This window comes from Harpia harpyja, chromosome 15 (assembly GCF_026419915.1).
Source record: "Harpia harpyja isolate bHarHar1 chromosome 15, bHarHar1 primary haplotype, whole genome shotgun sequence".
NCBI lineage: Eukaryota > Metazoa > Chordata > Aves > Accipitriformes > Accipitridae > Harpia > Harpia harpyja.
Window position 1 is genome coordinate 20,184,874 of NC_068954.1, and position 18,692 is coordinate 20,203,565.

Sequence of the window (18,692 nt, forward strand, 5' to 3'; positions counted from 1 at the left end):
CTACAAAACTACTTTGCAGCATGGATTCCAGTTAGTGCTAACCATGAGTTTCTTACTCTGTGGGATTTTCATATGCACTGTGTCTCTGAACACAGAAGAAAGAACCGGCTTCACCCACAAGTCGATGGGGAGGAATTTAGGATTTCGTAGGTTACTGCAATCTGAAGAACCATAGATGACACTTGTAAGAACTCTCACCCCATGCTCTACAAGAACTGTCCATGTTGATGGATGTCTTAAGTCTGAAAATGGTTAGTCATGGCTTCCCTTCTATAAAGTAGGTCTTGCTATTTACTCTTTAACCCATTTGGTTGCATAGCTTGTTTGTGCTTTGCATTCACCAGTAATTACTCTAACTGTGCTGCAAGTATATACAGAATGTAGGTACGTTGGTTAAACTAAAGTCTAGAGATGTTAATTCCCATCTATAATTTCATGACTTGAAATTTTACTAGTGACAGCTTTTGTCAGTTAAGTTCATATGTAGAGTCTGTATAATCAATTTGCCTGATTTTGCTTTGCTGTTAAGCATTATTAATATGTAAACCCATGGCCAACCAGACAGAAGTCTGAGATTGTTAATGAACTACGGAGGTGTTCACCTGTTGGTCATCCCTTTAAATCACAAATATCTCAACAGGAATTTAATAGTTGTTTCTACAAAACAGATATTTAGGAGCTCCTACTTAAAATCAATGAGTCCTATATCTTGCTTTCTTGTAACAAATTCACTACCATGCTTTCTCTTAGATTGTGAATTCCTGTGATTCAGGCTGTCTTTATTATCTTTACATGTTCATAAATACCTTTTCAATGCTGAAATTAATTGGGCCTGTGAAGCAAGAATCACAGTTCTTTTTTTCACGATAAACATGTTTAATCACAGCTGCAGTAGATGAGGAGATGCAGTGAAGTAAATACAAATATCAAGGATGACCCTTTATTATTTTGCATCTGCTTTATGATTTTTTTCAAAAAGACTTTATGGGGTTGCCAACACTGTAGTATAATAATTTAAGAAAAAAAATTAAAAACATTTTAGAAGCAGGTGCTTTTTCTGTGTCACCTCCTTGTTGGGATACTCTTGTATTCATTTGTACAGCAGTTTTATTTTTCTGAATGTTAAAATAATTTAAGAGCCAGAATAAAACCCAGCTGTCTTTGGGGTTCTTGTCCAAAACAATCTTTAACTTCTTTTCTCATTCTTCTCAGCAGCCTCTTGGCTAAAAAGGCACCTACAATAAATTCCCCTTATCTTTCAGTTTTTTTAGGAATCTATGATTCTTATTTTACTGTGTCTTGAGGAGCTGGACAGCAAAATATATCTCGATGGCTGAGAATTTTGAGACAAAGCATAACTTACATGTATTTCCTGCAGCATGGATTTCAATATGCTACAAAATAGCCAGAACAGTTTTCATTCAGAAATGTGGCCACTCCGTAGAGCACTTGGGTAAGGAGTAAGAATTGTGGGTTCTGGATTGTCCTCAGTCTCATCTCCTTCCTTCTAGAATAATGTCCTAATCACCTGATAGCAGAGTCGCCTTTAAATTTGAGTCATTGTACTGCAAAGAAGGCAGGATATTTGAGTCCATAACACATGAATTTTTATGATGGGCTACATGAGGCTGCAGGATGTTCTGCTGATTTACCAAATGTTTGGGTGTATTTTCTGTTTTGCAGTACATGAGAATTTTCAGTCTAGCAAAATTTTTCCACTTATAGAAATAAATGGTTGTCACTTCTATAATTATGGTTAAGCAGTAGTTAATGCTTTCTTTGTCCAACAGATTGTGGCTGATTGCAGTTCACATCTATGAAAGCGTTTGCATGTTGCTTTATTCTTCTTTAGTCTATAATGGAGAACTTTGAATTGTTCATTTGTAAAAGCTCAGTACATTAATAAATGATGGTGTTAACTATCTTTTCAGCATAAAACACAGATAATAGAGTCCTTTCATGAGTGCATTTGAGTGAATATTTTAAATTCTCTTTTTTCTTTACTGGGAAAATGTTCTCTGTAGGATTTAATTTTTTTACCAAAAACTACTAGCTAGAAGCTAATTTGAAGCATCGGGAGTCAGATGATAACAAAATAGGGTAAAAGGCAACAAATATAATTGCTTGTCTGCTGTTTATAGATTATCTAAAGAGCAGCCATGAAGTTGACACTCAGTTTCTGAGTGGCAGCTGTGAATTTGACAATTATCTTGTCCATTTCCAAAAACTGTAAGCATCAGCAACTGTTGGCACGCTCAGGAAAATAGTATTGCCTGGTTTATCTGTTTTCCTTTTTAAAGATTATTACCACCTCTGCTGTGTCTGAAAATTGTTCTAAATGAAAACTTCAGTTTTTCTAAAATTTTTATCTTGCTTCCAAAGCCAGGTTTTTTTCACTTCTCCACGGTATTTCATGTTTAACATTCAGTCATGACTACAGAATACAGCTGAACGTGTTACAAAGAGTGATTTGAGTAACCTTCGCTTAGATTATAAAATCTGAATGATCACTACAACCACACCCATAAAACAATGAACTTTCATAAAAGACAAATTAAATAGAAGGAAAATGGGCATCTCACAAGGACAGAGTGAATGTGGAGAGACCTTTTCATTCCAAGGTATGTCAGCTGGGTTATAATTGGCTCTAATTAGCACACTGTATTCAGCTATAAAAATCCTTTACCTTGAAGCTCAGTGACACTCAAAGATGTGAAATTTCTTCCTACCTTTGAAAACATCAAAGAAAGTGCTTCCAATCTAGCTTTTACAACTGAGAGTTCAGTGATCAGTGCAGGAAAGGTGCAAATACATCAGCAGGCATAAAGAATATTGATCTTTGGCTGGAAGAACTCTGAAAGAGTTAATTGGTCAAACCAGATGTCATTGTCTATAATTAAAAATATATCTACATATATCAACACTAAATGCCAGTTATACTTTCAGCAATATGTAAGAAAAATGATGGACTTAAATAAATGTGATCAGAATCAGCTTGAAGATTTCTTAGTTACCCATTCAGTTACGTGACGATCCTGATGTCTTTTAATTTCACTTTGGAAAACTGGATTGTGGAAGGTTATCTGTGATTGTGTGCAGGTTATAGTGCATTAATTTTTTTATCCTATGTGTTCAGAAAATGTTTTCATCTCTTGGAAGGATCTAATTGATATATCCGTGCAGCAGAACTGTATGAAATTCTGAAATACCCCTGCCAGTGCCAGTTGGTTACTTCTCATTATTATGGGCACAATGATGGTTGAACTTGTAATTGAAACTGCTTTATCATTTTTATCATCAACACTCATTTTCAGTTGCTCATAAGTTTTTCCAAGTTGTGCCATACAACTTTAACAAGAAACACTTTTGAAAATAAGATTGGCAATACTACAGACAAAACAGCCCAATTTAAAGCAAATCATAGAATCATTCTAGTTCCATGTCCTTGTTAAAACACATTTAAAAACATGATGGTAGCTTAATGTGCTAAATGAAGTGATTTTGTCCTAATACAAGAGAGCTCATTACAAATGAACTTTTCTAAGTAGTTAATTTTCATAGATTGACAACATAATAAGGATGCAGGTCATGGTTCCAGCAGAAGATAGATGCAGAAGCTGGTCCTTTCTTTGATCTGCTCTGTTGCCTTAGGGGGAAGTTCAGTGGGTGGGGAGTCAGCCAACACACCCTTTAGTTACAGTTCCAGCTTTTTCATCTACTTAGTGTTAATTTTCTTTTTTGGCAGAGTTCTATTTTCTCTGCATAGTCTGGCTACTCTATAACAGCAAATAGGTGCAGTCATCTGCCTGTATATCTAATGCTTGTTTTACTAAAAGTGCAGAGTAAAAAAGCAATGAAACTGTTCACGGAAGAAGCAAGAGGATTTTGAGAGGAAGGTATCAGCTGAGAATAACTGAGGTTGTGTTTCACGATGTGAGAAAATGACACTGTGTCACTTTTTTCTGTTACCTGCAACTTGCTATTTTCTTTTCCATGTGTTTTATACCATAAGATTAGGTGGAGTTCCATGGCTTAGATCTGGGGCCAGCCAGGTCATACCCACTGTCTTAGGAAGGTAGGAGTAATGCAAAATTTGGGATAAAATAGGAGAATGCATAGTGTGCAGCACCGAGTTAGGAAGGTAGCTCGTGGCTGCCTAATGTTGGGCTTATTTGCCCAAGGCTGCACCTACTTATGCAACCTTCTTTCATCTCTTCAATCCAGATACTGAACTGATTCATGTAAAAAGCTAAACAGACTAGAAAACGTACATCTAGTGATGGACTCTTGACAAACCTCAAGAGGTACTTTTTCATATATGCACTGAGGATGAGAGCAGCTTATCACATGCCTTTGAATAACTTAAGGTTTTTTTTTTAGAGATGGGAAGAAGTTTTTTCATGTAGCTGTTGATACTAAAGTTGTGATCTCTGCCTTCAGCTGTATTGTATAAGATGATTGGGAGGTTGTACAACTTACTTTTAAAAGTGTTGGGTATGGAAGCCTATTCTCATCAAAGTATTATTCTTTTAACCTTACTGTTTTCTCCAGCAAATTTATTAGGGTTATAGTGCATATACTTAGCTATGCTGCCCATACTAACTGGCTTGAATATGCTGCTTCTCATAGGCAGAACTAGAGCTGAGGACTGATTTCTTGCATTCGTTCATGTATAGCATGAAACTGGTGAATCACACTTAGAAGGTATATGTTGATTGAGTCATGATGACAGCTGCTGAACTGGAAGAGGTTTGCATCAAAGCTCTTTGGCTTATGATTTTTGGTGCGTCTTCAAAAGGATGCACATTACATGTGAAGAACTTCCAGGTTTCAAGCTAAAGCACTCTAAAGTGAGTGTACGTCAAGGTCTGGTTTTTTCTGTGTATGTATGCAGAATGACTGCTACAGTGACATAATCACTGTTTTGCATGATCACTGTATGATTCAATATGCAGAATGGACAACAAATGGACTAAGAATTTCAAGAAGCTTTTTTTTTTATGGTTAGGGTAGCATCTAGGGAAACTGGGTGGCATCCCTTTTTCTGACAGATTTGAATGGGGTGTCAAAGGCCACTCAAAAGAAAAGGATGTCTATATTAGCAGGGACTAAAAGATTCCATAAGCAAGCCTAAGTTTGGTATCGCATAGCTTTTAAGTAACTGATGCTGCAATATAATGTTCATCTAGTATGTGTAAAAACTGCTAGATTGCTAGTTAATGGCAGATTTTGCACTTAAAGTATGGAACGGATTTCAGCTGAAGGAAACCATAAGGAACATGATTTAATATGTTTTGGAGCAGATTAGATCCACAGAGTTAAAATAGCTTTCTAGTACAAATTCTGATTGGTTTTAATGTTAGGTTGTTTTTTTCATTTTCTGTTTCTGTTTTACAGTGTTATGTGGGAACCAATGGGAGACGGTAAAAAGATTATTTCTCTGGCTGATAATAACATATTATTGTGGGATTTGCAAGAAAGTTCAGCCAAAGCTGTGGTAAGAAATTTTTTTTAACAAATCATGATACACTTGAATATAGTACAAACAACAACATTCACTAGCCTAGAATTGGCTAGTCTTTTAACTACTCCTTCAGAAATATCTTGTTGCCTTTAATGTGGGTGGGGCAAATGAATACCATATCAGTTGTCTTGAATATGAGTGTATAAGAGTAGTATTTTGTATCTGTTGCTAATGGTTAAATATTTCCTTTTTCTAGAGTTCCCCTTACTTTCCTACTGGTTTTACAGTGAATAATCTAAAACAAAGCAATGCTAATTTGATAAATGTGTATGAGGGAAAAGTGATCAGTAAAGCCAAAGGTTATTGAATTCAGATAATAGTATATTAACTCATGTTGGTTAACACCATGCAGCTGTCTGTTTAATTTACAACCCTTGTATGTGTAAGCGTAATATAAATTTCTGTATTTACTATGCACTGCTTTGATTTCGTAGTATTTAATTTAGTACTATACTGTCTATTCGGATTATTTCACTCATTGTTAAAACCTTCTTATTCAGGAACATATGTAAAAAGGTGTCATTGGCATAGATTTCTGTCTGATTATGCCAACTCTTATAGATAAAAAAAAAGTTTGCTTATTTATGTGTAATGACATAGATTGTATATAGAAAACTTCAAATGTTTCTATATAGAGTCATTTAGGTCAGTGTCTGTCCTTAAAAATGGAAACTGATTATGTCAAGGACATTATTATTCAGTTGATCTGTTGTTACTTCTTGAACAAACTCCTCAGTTCAGAGTTAATTTCTTTTCTTGGATGCTGCAGAATCAGATTTTTGAACTGGCAGTTGCTTAAAGAGTCAAGACATTGTGTCCATAAACTCTTCCCTGTTGTACTGTCTGACTCTGTGCAAGTAGATGAAGTCTTGAGCTGTTACTATTTTGCTAGATTTTGCATGCTATCAATGTAGTGTAATATAGTTTAATCCCTTATGTTCATAATCAAGCCCTTTGGGTTCCTTCACTAGGTGAGGAAACTTCAGCTTTTTTTTCACCTGGAACTTCAATCAGTGTTATGTTACCTTACAAGTCGTCTTCAAAGTGGTGTTTGTTTTTATCAAATTGATGTTGAGAGTTTCTGAAGGCTTGCCTTCAGGAGCTTGTCTGTGGCATTGTATCCCCTGGATTTGTGTTAGTCCTACATTAGTCAGTATTTCTTTTCTAATGTCTGGATAATGCAGACTTTTTTGGAATGCCTTCTTTAAACCTTTTCAAAAACTACTTTTGGGGGTGGTCCTGCTTCCATGCTATAGCTTCTCACGTCTCTTTGAAGTGCTGGGACTGCTAGACTACTTAGCATTTTCCCTTTCTCCTCCTTTCTCTCTTTGGGCAGCTCTGTCCTCTCTTGCTAAAGTTCTTTTAATGTTAATTAGTTTTTTCATTGTCCAAACCACTTTCTCATAACTATCTCAAACTTCTTCCTAATCCTAACCTCTCTGAAATACGATTTCCTTTGGGATGCTGTCTAGTGTGTTACCAGTCTCTCTATAAGTATGTGTGGGAATCTTGTAATGAATGCCAAATTCTTTTTTTTTTTTTTCCCTTCATTTTATTTTTCTTGGGATTTATTTACTAAAATTTTGCATGTTGCATCTTCATTTTACTATTCCTTTCCTCAAAACTAACCTCCTCACTCTGTCACACAAATACTTGTGAAAGGAAGTATGATTTCCATTTTCTTTTCCTTCCATTGCTAGAACTGGGTTCTCCATAATTTTGGAGAGGACTAGGCTCTTCACCAAACTATGTAATTTCAGCATGATTTTGGAAATCAGTATTTCTGTGTATTTCTGTCCTCAAAGCAATATTCAGCTTGCAGATCCCTTCAGTATTTCAATTAGTGTTCCTAGAACATCTTTTATTCTGTTATTTTTAAAATATGCCTGTACTGCATCAAATATTGATGGCAAAATAAGGACTCCAGAAGGCAAAGTGATAAAGAAACTAATGGGATTTAACCTGTGACATTGCTATATGCTTATATTTGATAAAAGGAAACAAGAAAAACCAGAAGTGAAATTTTGCATCAAAAAACCTGCTTCATCTAATGAAGCTAACACTATGAAAGTAGATATATTGACCCTTGACCAACATCTTCAGATAAGGAGAATTTTGAAATGTTTGTTAAAAACCTTAGTTTGCAGAAGTTAGGAGTGTCATTTATATTTTACAGTCAGGCTCTCAGGAGGCCTGATATAGAATTTGACTGATTCTCTATGTTTCTGTCTAAAATAATCTAGTATCTCATGTGAATAGACTGTAAATTAGAATTGCCTGTGATTAAAATTTTACCTGGAAATAACTGTTTACCATTATCAGTCTTCTGCTCCAGCAATTTTGAGTTACTCTTAGATGGTATTTGCTCCATCACTGAGTCAGTGACTGCTTTTTAAAGTGAAATTTAATAGTGAAAGTCCATGGAAACTTCACCACAGATAATGTATTTCCAGCCATCTAAATCTTAAGTCAGGTGAATATCTTCTAAGATGACTGGTACTGTTGCATTCCTGTTGAATATTTGTCTGCAACAAATTTGTCTCAGACATGTCTGTGGGTTCCTGAGTTAACCAGAGTCCAGCTGAACAAGACTGAGGAAAGCATGAGCATCTCTTTGAAATGCCTACCGTAGACTTTCTAGTAATTAAAATGATGATAACCTAAAGTCCAGTATCATAGGCTTTTCAGGCTTAGCATCAACTGCTGTGTATTTCTGAAATCTCTGAAGATTACCTCCTTCCTAAGAGATTAACTCCCTGTTAGAATCCGTAGAAGGCTGAAAAACAACTCTTATTCTGTAGCAATTTTATATTTACAAAAAATTATGTAAGACTGACAGTTACAGGGAGCAATGAGGAAAAATAAGAAATGTTTCATTACTGAGATGGCTTTCTGTTTAAAAAAAACAACTAAAAGCACCAAAAAAATTAATGCTCTACCCCATCCTTTGCTGCTATAGTATTTAGAATGCAAGAGAGAAGTCTGTGAGAACAGGTTGGTTAGGAGACAGATAGCATTGGTACAGGTAAGCAATAAATATATTTTCCATTTGATTATCACCATGTACAAGGAGTGTTTGTAGTCCAATAAGCTGTTGGTGAAATAGTGATTTCTTTCTGTATATATCCTGTTTATAAGGGATTGTTGAATGCAAAATATGTTGTAACCCTCAAAAGCACATGATTTGTATTTTAATGCTTTTTGGTCAGAGTGTAAAAATACATTTTTCTGGGATATTGAGAAAAAGAGCTTTTTGGCCTTGAAAACGGGTATAGAACAGCCTACAGAAAAAGAAGAAAAATCAACATTAAAAAGGGGGCATGTATTAAAAAAAAAAGAAAAAAAAAGTTTTCTGAAGAGAGACCATGGAAACCATTCACAGTTCCTTTGGAGGTTACAGCTGATTATACAAGGTGTCAATTGGTGCTATGTAGAAAACTCTTGCCAGGAGGTCCACATTTGCTTTATATGCAGATGCACAGGGAGATTATTTAAATTACAAGAAACACTGTGTTTATTGTTCATTAGAATAAAAGGTTGTCCATTTTTGGCAAGTCTTAGCCACCTGATGTCTTATTGCTAACATGCTGTTTGGTTCTAGCAGACAAAGCAGTAAGTAGCTAGTAAACTTGTATATTTTGTAGAGACTGTTGAGGGGGAAAAGTCTTTACAAAATATTCCTGTTGCTTTAGACTTGTAAGTGAAATAACCATGTACCTGTGTGTGTATTTACATTATTTTAACTGAATAAATCAATAGCCTAGGATTAAGATAATAACGTCAGTGTGTTTGAATTTTTTCCCTTTTTGTCAAAAACGTGATGGTATTTAAGTTGAACGACATTATTGTCATTAACTAAAAGTAGGAACTGGTCCACTCTATCTGTATCAGGTAATAGAAGTAAGGAGGTATTCATTACACTGGTGAGTACTGGTCTTCCTGTTCTTCCTGTAAGAACACATTTCAGTGGCTTCCTTTTTGGATAGGTATGCATTATAGGCAATATTAATTTTAATGGCAAGAGGTAAACCCAATGCTACTCTCCATGGACTTTTCGTATTTGTGAAAAAGTTCATCTAAAACTCAGGTGTAGTATTGGTGAAAAACTGAAAATATACGTGTCTTTAAAATTTTGCACAGGCCAAAATTTTTGCTTGCCTACACTGATCGAAACTTCAGAGTCTTATTGGGTGCAATCTCTTCTATCTGCCTGGGAGTTACAAGTCGCATTGTTTAATTAGAATTAGCCTGAAGAATTTTAGGGTTCCTGTGATACTTTCAGCACTTCTTTGTAATAAAATTCCTGGTGTGTTCGTTCTCTGAATTATCTGGTCAACCTGTCATAGGAAACATTTACTAACCATAACTTACTATACAGTTTGGTAGGCTTGGGGGTTTTTTTACCCCTTTCAGAGTTTTTTGCTAACTTGTTTCTTCATTATAGTATTTAATACAGGAATATATGTGTGTATTTGCATTAAGACAAGCTTCTTCTGTCCTCTTGATCACTCCCTTTATTATTGTTTTGAGGACATTTACCTTCTGGGGTGAAACTAATCTTATGCTCACTGCATCATTACCCTTTGCAATTAAATTAGGTATTCTTTGCCATTTATAATCATTAGCTGAACCCAAGAGAAGCCCAACCAATCCACAAAGTCTGGATAGATTCTGCTGAAAAGATGACAGTTAATATTTCTGTATACAGACTTTAGCTCCAATGTCACCAAATCACTAGAACTCTTCCTTGGGTAGATGCCATATGTTTGGAACGGCAGATGAGTGCAACAGAATGAAATGGAGATGTTAAAATATCTACATTTTTCTGTTTGCCTTATGTTTTCAGAAAGGGGAGAAGTAGAGGTGTGGTTTTGATCATTTTTATGCAAATGATTAATTAGATTCATTTTAGATGTCTTGTCCCTTCTGGATTCTTTAGTAGCATTTAATGTATAGGTGATCTGAATTCAGAACAACAGAAAATATCTGGCAGTGGCACTCCAGGCAAGACAGAAGGTCTTGTGGGGAAGATTTCACACTCTGTCTGGGTAAAAGTAACATACCCAAATATCAGAGGATGTTAGGAATAAGCATGAGATGCTTTCTTGGCAAGATGGCTGCTGTTCCTCAAGGCAGGAAATACATTGTGGACTTTAGTGGAGAACTTTGTAGAGTGCCCCATAATTACTGCAACTAGAATAAACATAGATTAATTAAAGGAGGGCAAAAACCTGTCTGACGAAAAATGAAAGAGAAGTTAATTACTGGATCAGAAAGAGGATAGAAGACCAGTTCTTAAAGAGTTGGTGTTGGGATCAATTTTGTTTAATGGTCTCCTTAACAATAGCATAGAAGTAGGAGTGAAATGATGAAAATTGTTGACGACAGAAACTTGGAATGCATCATCAGTATATAGGAGTAACAATGTATTTCAAAGGATGAACTTAATGTTTAGTTTAATTTTTGTAGTATAAAGCAGAAAACTTGTGTTTCAGGAACAAAAGTATTTTTCTTGCTGTGACGTAGAAACTCAGCACTTAAAAATATGTCGATTCTCTTACTTAGCTGTTCTGAGAATGACTCTGAGCTGCCAGTATGATGAGGCTATTTGAAAAGGCAAATGACTGTAAGATGGTTTACGAGACAAGAACAGTTATGAAAGGACTACGTGGCGTGGTTGCCTGCAATGGGAGGAATTGAACTTGATGAATTTAAAATTCTCATCAATATTTCTGTTTCTGTCAATAAGAAGCCAGAAACACACTCATCCCTTCTTAATGTGGATCTCAAAATAGTCTTTCAATGGCTTTGTTACTGTGGTTGTTAAAAGGACGCCTCCTTGAGGCTGTCTTGATGTCTCCACACAACCTCTAGCGTGAACAAAATTGTAGCCCATTTCCAGTTGATGAAGGTATGCTTAAAAAGCAAAAAAATGTTGTGTGTGATTTGTCTCAATGAAATTAATAATCACTACCATGAGTTAACTTCTTCCAGTTGATACTCTTTAGAAATTCTAAATATTTATGGACTTATTTGTTTATGATGTCTTCCCTACCCTGTCTTCACTAGGAGGCAGTCAAGATCAAATAAGCATGTGCTGCGTAAGCCTATGAATATTTCATAGGTGGAATAATGACTTAGTGGTCTTATTTAGAATGCACTTGAACATCCATCAGATTTTTAGTCTTACAACCTCTTGGGTAAGAGGTGAGAGTTTCTTAGGGTTCACTTTTTTGTGTTTGGGTTTTTTTGTTTGTTTGTTTGTTTTTATTTATTCTGTTTAAAACAGCTGCTGCTGTAAGGGTAAGAAAACTAAAGTTATTAAATATTTATTTTTTTAAAAAAAGGCATTCAGGAGTCAAAAGGCATGTTTTCTCATTTATCAAGTAAAACATTTCTGGTTTTTTATCTTTCAAATAATTTCTAAGTGTTAAAAAACCCCCAACAATATATTTTGCATACTTCAAATTGTAATGGCCATTTTTGTCACGAAAGTAAACCAAAGTCATTTCCTTAAAGAAAATGCAGGATATTAATGTATTGATAAGTATTTAGTAGATTGCTGCAGTTGCTAAGCCTTTACATAGAAATTTGCATCTTTGGCTCTCCCTATATAATGACTGATAATCCCATTTTTTCAAATGAGAAAATTCTGAAATAAGAAACTAGCCTGTGTACTAATATCTACCAAGCGGATTGATTTTAATTAACAGAAATCTTCATATTTTTAACACTTTTATGCTAGCCTGTATTTTGTAGTAAAAATATCGCTTGAGTGTCGCTGGTAACCATTTATATGTACTAGGAAATGTAGCGTTTACTTTAATTTTGTACTACTTTTGTTATCCAGAAAGATGTTATATGAATTTCTAAATTAATCAAATTAGAGCACTAGAACGTTCTCTGTTTTCTACATATTTTGTTCTTGGGAGATGTTTTCTAACGGTTTCTGTCAAAGTCGGTGTCATGGTTTAACCCCAGCCAGCAACTAAACACGACGCAGCCGCTCACTCGCTCCCCCACCCCACCCCACCCAGTGGGATGGGAGAAAAAATCGGGAAAAGTAAAACTCGTGGGTTGAGATAAGAACGGTTTAATAGAACAGAAAAGAAGAAACTAATCATGATAATGATAACACTAATAAAATGACAACAGTAATAATAAAAGGATTGGAATGTACAAATGATGCGCAGTGCAATTGCTCACCACCCGCCGACCGACACCCAGTTAGTACCTGAGTGGCAATCCCCCCGCCCCCACTCCCCCCAGTTCCTATACTAGATGTGATGTCACATGGTATGGAATACCCCGTTGGCCAGTTTGGGTCAGGTGCCCTGGCTGTGTCCTGTGCCAACTTCTTGTGCCCCTCCAGCTTTCTCGCTGGCTGGGCAAGAGGAGCTGAAAAATCCTTGACTTTAGACTAAACCCTACTTAGCAACAATTGAAAACATCAGTGTGTTATCAACATTCTTCTCATACTGAACTCAAAACATAGCACTGTACCAGCTACTAGGAAGGCAGTTAACTCTATCCCAGCTGAAACCAGGATAGTCTGTTTGAGGGAAACAACTGACCTCCCAAATGCATGACACAATTACTAATTTTTAGTCATTCTACCTTAGAATTAGTTCATACATTAACAAAAAAACAAAAACAAAAAAACCAAAAAACCAAACTAAAGCCAATTTCTGCATATAAAAACTTATTTATTAGATGAAGATAGTGTAGTAAGGGAACAGAACTTACATGTTTCCAGTTACCATTTCATCCAGAAGTTTATAGAACGTTAGAACTGGTCCTCTAGCATTGTTTTTCACATCTTGTTAGAAACGTACAGCCCCCTCAGCCACCCTCAGAAGAGAAGTTGATAAATTCTGCGATTTGTCTGCTTCATGCTGCTCAGTTCTAAGAATGGTTATGCTGGTCCATACCCAAATCCATCCAGCCCTAGTATTCTGCTTGAAACAGTGGCCATAGCAGACTCCAAGGAAAAGTTCAGTGGAGCAAATGTATTGGATACTTTGCCCTTAATACTCAGTCAGTCTTCTGCTTTTTTCAATCCAAGGATTTTTCTGAGCTGGTTGGGTTTGTCTATTTAGTGTAACCCTCAATAGATCTTTCTTCCAAGTACTTTCCTGTTCTATTCTTGGACATAAGTAAGCTTTATGCGTTCAAGTGTCTTTTGTCAAGGAGTCCATTGGGTGCAGAACCACTTTCTTTTGTTTACTGTTGAATCTGACTTATACAGGCTTCATTCAATGGCCCATAGGTCTTTTTTTTGGAAGAGAGCATGAACAATTGGTTCACTGTCTCCATGCTGCTTGTGGTTTTTCTAGATAATTTCTGTGCCCTCTAGAGGTTAATATATATTGGGGTTTGGGTTTTTTTAAGGATACTGCCTATCCTTTCCTCTTTCCAAATCAGTCCTTATGAGATGAAAATTTGAAGCAGAAAAAGAGGCATCTCAGTCCTTACTGATGTTTGATTAAAACGTCAATTACTACAACTTATTTTTATTTGAATACACAGAAGTCAGTCCTTCAAAGCTAGGATAGACTTTTTCATATCCAGATACTTTGCTTTTGTAAAACCCCTTCCCTCACTGAGGATAATATATACAGTTCTATTCCGATCATGTTATGTTGCTTAATTTTTTTCAGAACTGTCCATTTTTATTTCAAATCATTGCTCTCATGCAATTGTAGTATAATACCATACTGCCCTTTTATTATTGTTCTTATGTTACCAGCTTTAGGCACTGATCTACTTAAGCACTTATGAACAGTATTAAATCCATCTATATTCTGGTGACCATTTTACATGGTTTGAGATTTCATTTTGTCCAGACTTTTTTCTAAAGTCAGTGTGTGATTCTTGCACAATGCAAGAACAATAGCTAATTCTGTTATCTAAAAGTAGACATCTGATCTTACTCGCTTCCTTTTTTTTTTTTCTTACTGTAAGTCACATTTTGTGTTTATAAAATATTATGATGAATTGTTTTCCTTCAGTATCCAGTGAGGCTCTCAGAGCTGCATGTCTTCATCTTCTGGGCAGCACAAATCCAAATCCTCATGTGAGATTAAAGCCTAAAATATACCTTTGTCATGTTTTCCTTTCCTTCTGTAGGCAACTTTTCTGCCTTTAAAGAAGTGGAGGGAAGAGTTCAAGATAAAAAGAAAGCTTGCTTACCTGTCTGTATATTTAGTTATGAATTAAAACTAAAGCTAAGGTTTTTTTGAACCTGTATTTGTGATTCTAAACTACTAGCTTTGTTTCCTTCAAGCTCGTTCCTTGGATTTCCAAGGAGACTTGCAGACTTCCTTCTGCTACATAAGGATTCCTTCTTATGTATGAAAATTTCCTTCCCTTACCTCTTAGCTGTCATTTGAATCCATGTAGTTCCTTTTCAGCTCATAGAAGACATGCAGAAGAACATTGAACAAAAGCTTACTCAGTAACTTCTGGGATTTCATTTTATTAACAGAAGTTTACTATGAGTTGATTGGGAACTTGGCTGTATTCATAGTTGGACATCCATAGGAGGAAAGATGTAATTTAATTTCTGCAAGTGCTTAAGAATTGCTTGGAAAAGCAAGGATGACTTGGCCAATCTAACATGTATGTGATTTTTTCATATATGTTGTTAAGAAATAGTGCAGGATGCGTGTGCTGGCCTCACCCCTAAACTTCTGGCTGAAAAGAAAAAAAAATTCATCTTTTGATAATAGTTTACATGATAAAAGTTGAAATGGAGACTTTAAAATATAAAATATGGCTGGAATGCTGGAGAAAGTATTGTCTACTGCTGACAAAGACCTTCTGCCCTAAGTCATATTTTGGATATGTGATGCTTTCTGTCTCAAAAACAGATTTTGGAAATACCTGATAAAAAATGCTCTTTTTGTTGGTACTATCTCACTTTAACATTTGCTTCCCTCCTCTCCCCCCAGTCTGAGCTTTGTGTGGCCAAGAGTGCTTACTAAAGAAAATTAGTTTAATTTTTTAAATGACCCACTCTAACTCTGCATAATCTCTTGTGCCTGGAATCTAGTATGTGTCAAAAAATAAACAGTGCACTTTATTATCCTGCGTCTAGTGTCTTGTGCAGTATTTTTCTTTATATTAGTAACCTGCAAGTTGTAGAAAGGCTTTCAGACAGTATTTGTACTTGAAGAGGAATGGTGCTAGAGGAGTAGATTTGACCACAGCATTATATCACTTATGAACACAGGAGCGATACATGATCCTGCATGCTGGGAATTCTACATTCTTAAAAAACAAACAAACAACAACAACAAAAAAACAAAACCAAAACCAACTGCAAAATGTTTGGAAGACAACACATCTGAGGTAGCATAGACTTCAGTGATAGAAGAGTTGTGATTTCTAGATTGTTAATCTGAATGCTAAATAAATATGATATTCTGGGTAAAACTGTAATAGTAAAAAGTTAGCAATATACAGAAATGGACATTGGTACCATATACAAATAGATTTAAGCAGTCTTGTATTGCCAGCGTATTTTTCTGTTGATATCAGTTAAAGTTAATGTAAGCAGTATGTATGTTTTAGCCTTTTTCATCCATCAAAGTGTAATATTTCTGCTGAGAAAACTTCTATGTAATAGAATATTTATGATGTGTTAGGATTTAGGTAAAGGAGAAAAGTGATCCAACAAGATCCAGCACAGTAATCTGCTTTTGTGAAATACTTAATGAAACATTTTGAAATATGAACATCATGTGAAAGGTAACCAAATAAGTCTGCTGTCTGCCTAGCCTCTGGAAATTTGTATAAATTTTATATCTGATTAAAATGCAAGTATTTTGGTTTTTCTCCCCACCCCCCTTTAGATATTAAACAATCAGTTTCAGAGAGTGATTAGAAGTCAAAGTAATTTGCAGTGTTTGCAGCTTCATTTTTCCCCACATTCACATGGAATTGGAGGATAACTTGCTGTACAACTTCAAAGAGAAAGTTGATTGCTTTGTACCTTTTCATTAACTGTAGAGGTGCAGAGCTGTCTGCTCAGTGACATGCAAGCCTGGTTTTGGAACTGAAACCTTTAATTCTCACAGATTGTAGATTTGTGATCTAGTACCCACTGTTATTTTAATAGGCGTGTATGTGATGACATGGGCACCTGGGCCTTGATTTTTTTTATTTTTAAAAGCTGCTATACGTTTATTGAAGAGTCTTTGACACTGTTCCTACAGATAAAATTTGGCATTTTGACATGGAAAAACAGTCTTGTAAGACTGTTCATGAAACTACATGCATGTGTTTATTTGTCTGAGGCAGCTACAGATTTGTGCAATGTGCCCATATTGTCTATCTACTGTTTCAACAAATGATCTGAAGTTTCTTATTTTAGTTTATAAAGTAGTACAGTACTTCTTATATTTCTGGATACATTACACTGCATAAGCCTTTGTAAAAATTACTTTGTGAGATACAAAATCAGCTTTTAATTTTTTCCATTTTTTATCCCAGGATTTTGATAGTCTGTTACACTTGGAACAATATGCTATTGTGCAGTTTTTGTCTTCAGTGGAACTAATTTCATTTTAGCGTTACATTTAGAAACATTGCCAGCTTTGTTTCATTATTTTAGCTCTCTAGTTCTACAGCCTTGGAAGGGAAAGGACAATTAAAATTTACTTCTGGAAGATGGAGTCCACACCATAATTGTACACAGATTGCAACAGCCAATGATACCACTGTTCGAGGATGGGATACACGAAGCATGAGGTAATGAGAAATCGCAGTCTTGTTCTCTAGAAAATACAGTCTCCTTTGAAAATAGATTTTTTTCATTGCTCCTAACGTAATTTTTTATTTTTTTTTAAATATTAGAAATGTGGCAAAGCTATCACTTATAAAAGGAATGGTTGGGCTTGCATAGCTGATATATTTACAATTTAGTAAAGGGTTTTCTCTGGTTTTCCCCCCTCGGCTTTAATTCTAACTTGTATGTTGAGTTTTACTGAACTATGTGCTAGTCTCAAGATGATTTGCTCAATATATAGGCATTACCTGAATGAAGGTGTTCTGTAATTCAACCTGAAAGTGTTTTAACAGCAGTCCTGACTATGCTATGAACTGTCTTCATAGCATACTATTTAAAGGTAACTTTAATCTCTGAAGGTAGCTCACAGGTTAAGTTCACTCTTCACTTTTCTGAGTTTAACAAATAGTATACTATACTATATTATATTAAAGATTGTAGCATGCTGGTTATATGAAACTACTGAATCTATCAAAATCATAACCAAATCAATTAAAGCTTTGAATATACCTAATAAGGTGTTTTCCCCCCTGCTCAGCTGTGATTTTGATAAGCAAAGGAGTAATGTTGTGCACATCTGTTGCCATGACTACTAAAGCCTGTGCAAGCTTTTTTAAGATACGCTTTATCCCCTTAGCACATAGTAATTTATCACTAAACCGAGAAGACTGATGTCTTGTAATAACTTTTGTTGCCTTAAAGGGGGATGACTTTAAATTTAGTTCTATGGTTCTTGCCAGCTCAGGGGTGTAGCAATAAATCCCCGTGTTTGCCAGCCTTGGGTGTTTTTGCTGAAAAGGTTTATTTAATTTAAGGAACAAAAGCTAAAAATACAAATATAGTAATTAAAAGTCACTTCCTGTACATTTGTCATCAGGTTTGGAAGTCCTGTTCTTTGCCTTGTAAAAGGATATATAGAAATCTAACTTCATATATATATGTGTATGCTTTCATTTATGAAGACTCTTTTAAATGAAGTGTACAAGAGAGGAAAGAAAGGTCAAAGGAGAAAGGGTGGGTTTTTAAGTTGCCTTTTTGTGATGTTTTTGTAATTATCCTATTTTTAATATATAGCATGCAGATCTTAAGATTAAAGCCTGTGTTTCTAAGCAGAAAATGTTAAATATAGTGAAGTCTGCTACATGCTCTGTCTCGTTAGAAAAAGCATTTCCATCTTGCATTAAATGAATACTCTGAGTAACTTTTATGAAAGATAGTCCAGATATTAACAAGATTCTTAGTGAAAGCGTAGCTTGGTCAACAAAAGCAAACCCCACAATTCTAATTACTTTAAGTGAAGCTCAGGTTAGATAGTCCTTGAACCAATTTACAAGTACTAGGCTATGCCAAAGAGCTGTTTGCAGTGTACTTGAAAAA

At 35.4% G+C, this 18,692-nt stretch overlaps 1 protein-coding gene across 6 annotated transcripts in view; it reads left to right on the top strand.

Moving 5' to 3' along the window:
- EIPR1 (EARP complex and GARP complex interacting protein 1) overlaps positions 1-18,692 on the top strand; it is a 108,976-nt gene that overhangs the window by 60,120 nt on the left and 30,164 nt on the right. For all 6 annotated transcript variants that reach the window (XR_008238445.1, XM_052809191.1, XM_052809189.1 and 3 more), the window contains exons 5-6: positions 5,398-5,497; positions 17,142-17,278. Coding sequence is in view for 5 of the 6 variants with exons in the window: in XM_052809191.1 (XP_052665151.1) it covers positions 5,398-5,497; positions 17,142-17,278 (237 nt within the window). In the remaining variant the exon portion in view is untranslated. The remainder of the gene's footprint in view (positions 1-5,397; positions 5,498-17,141; positions 17,279-18,692) is intronic.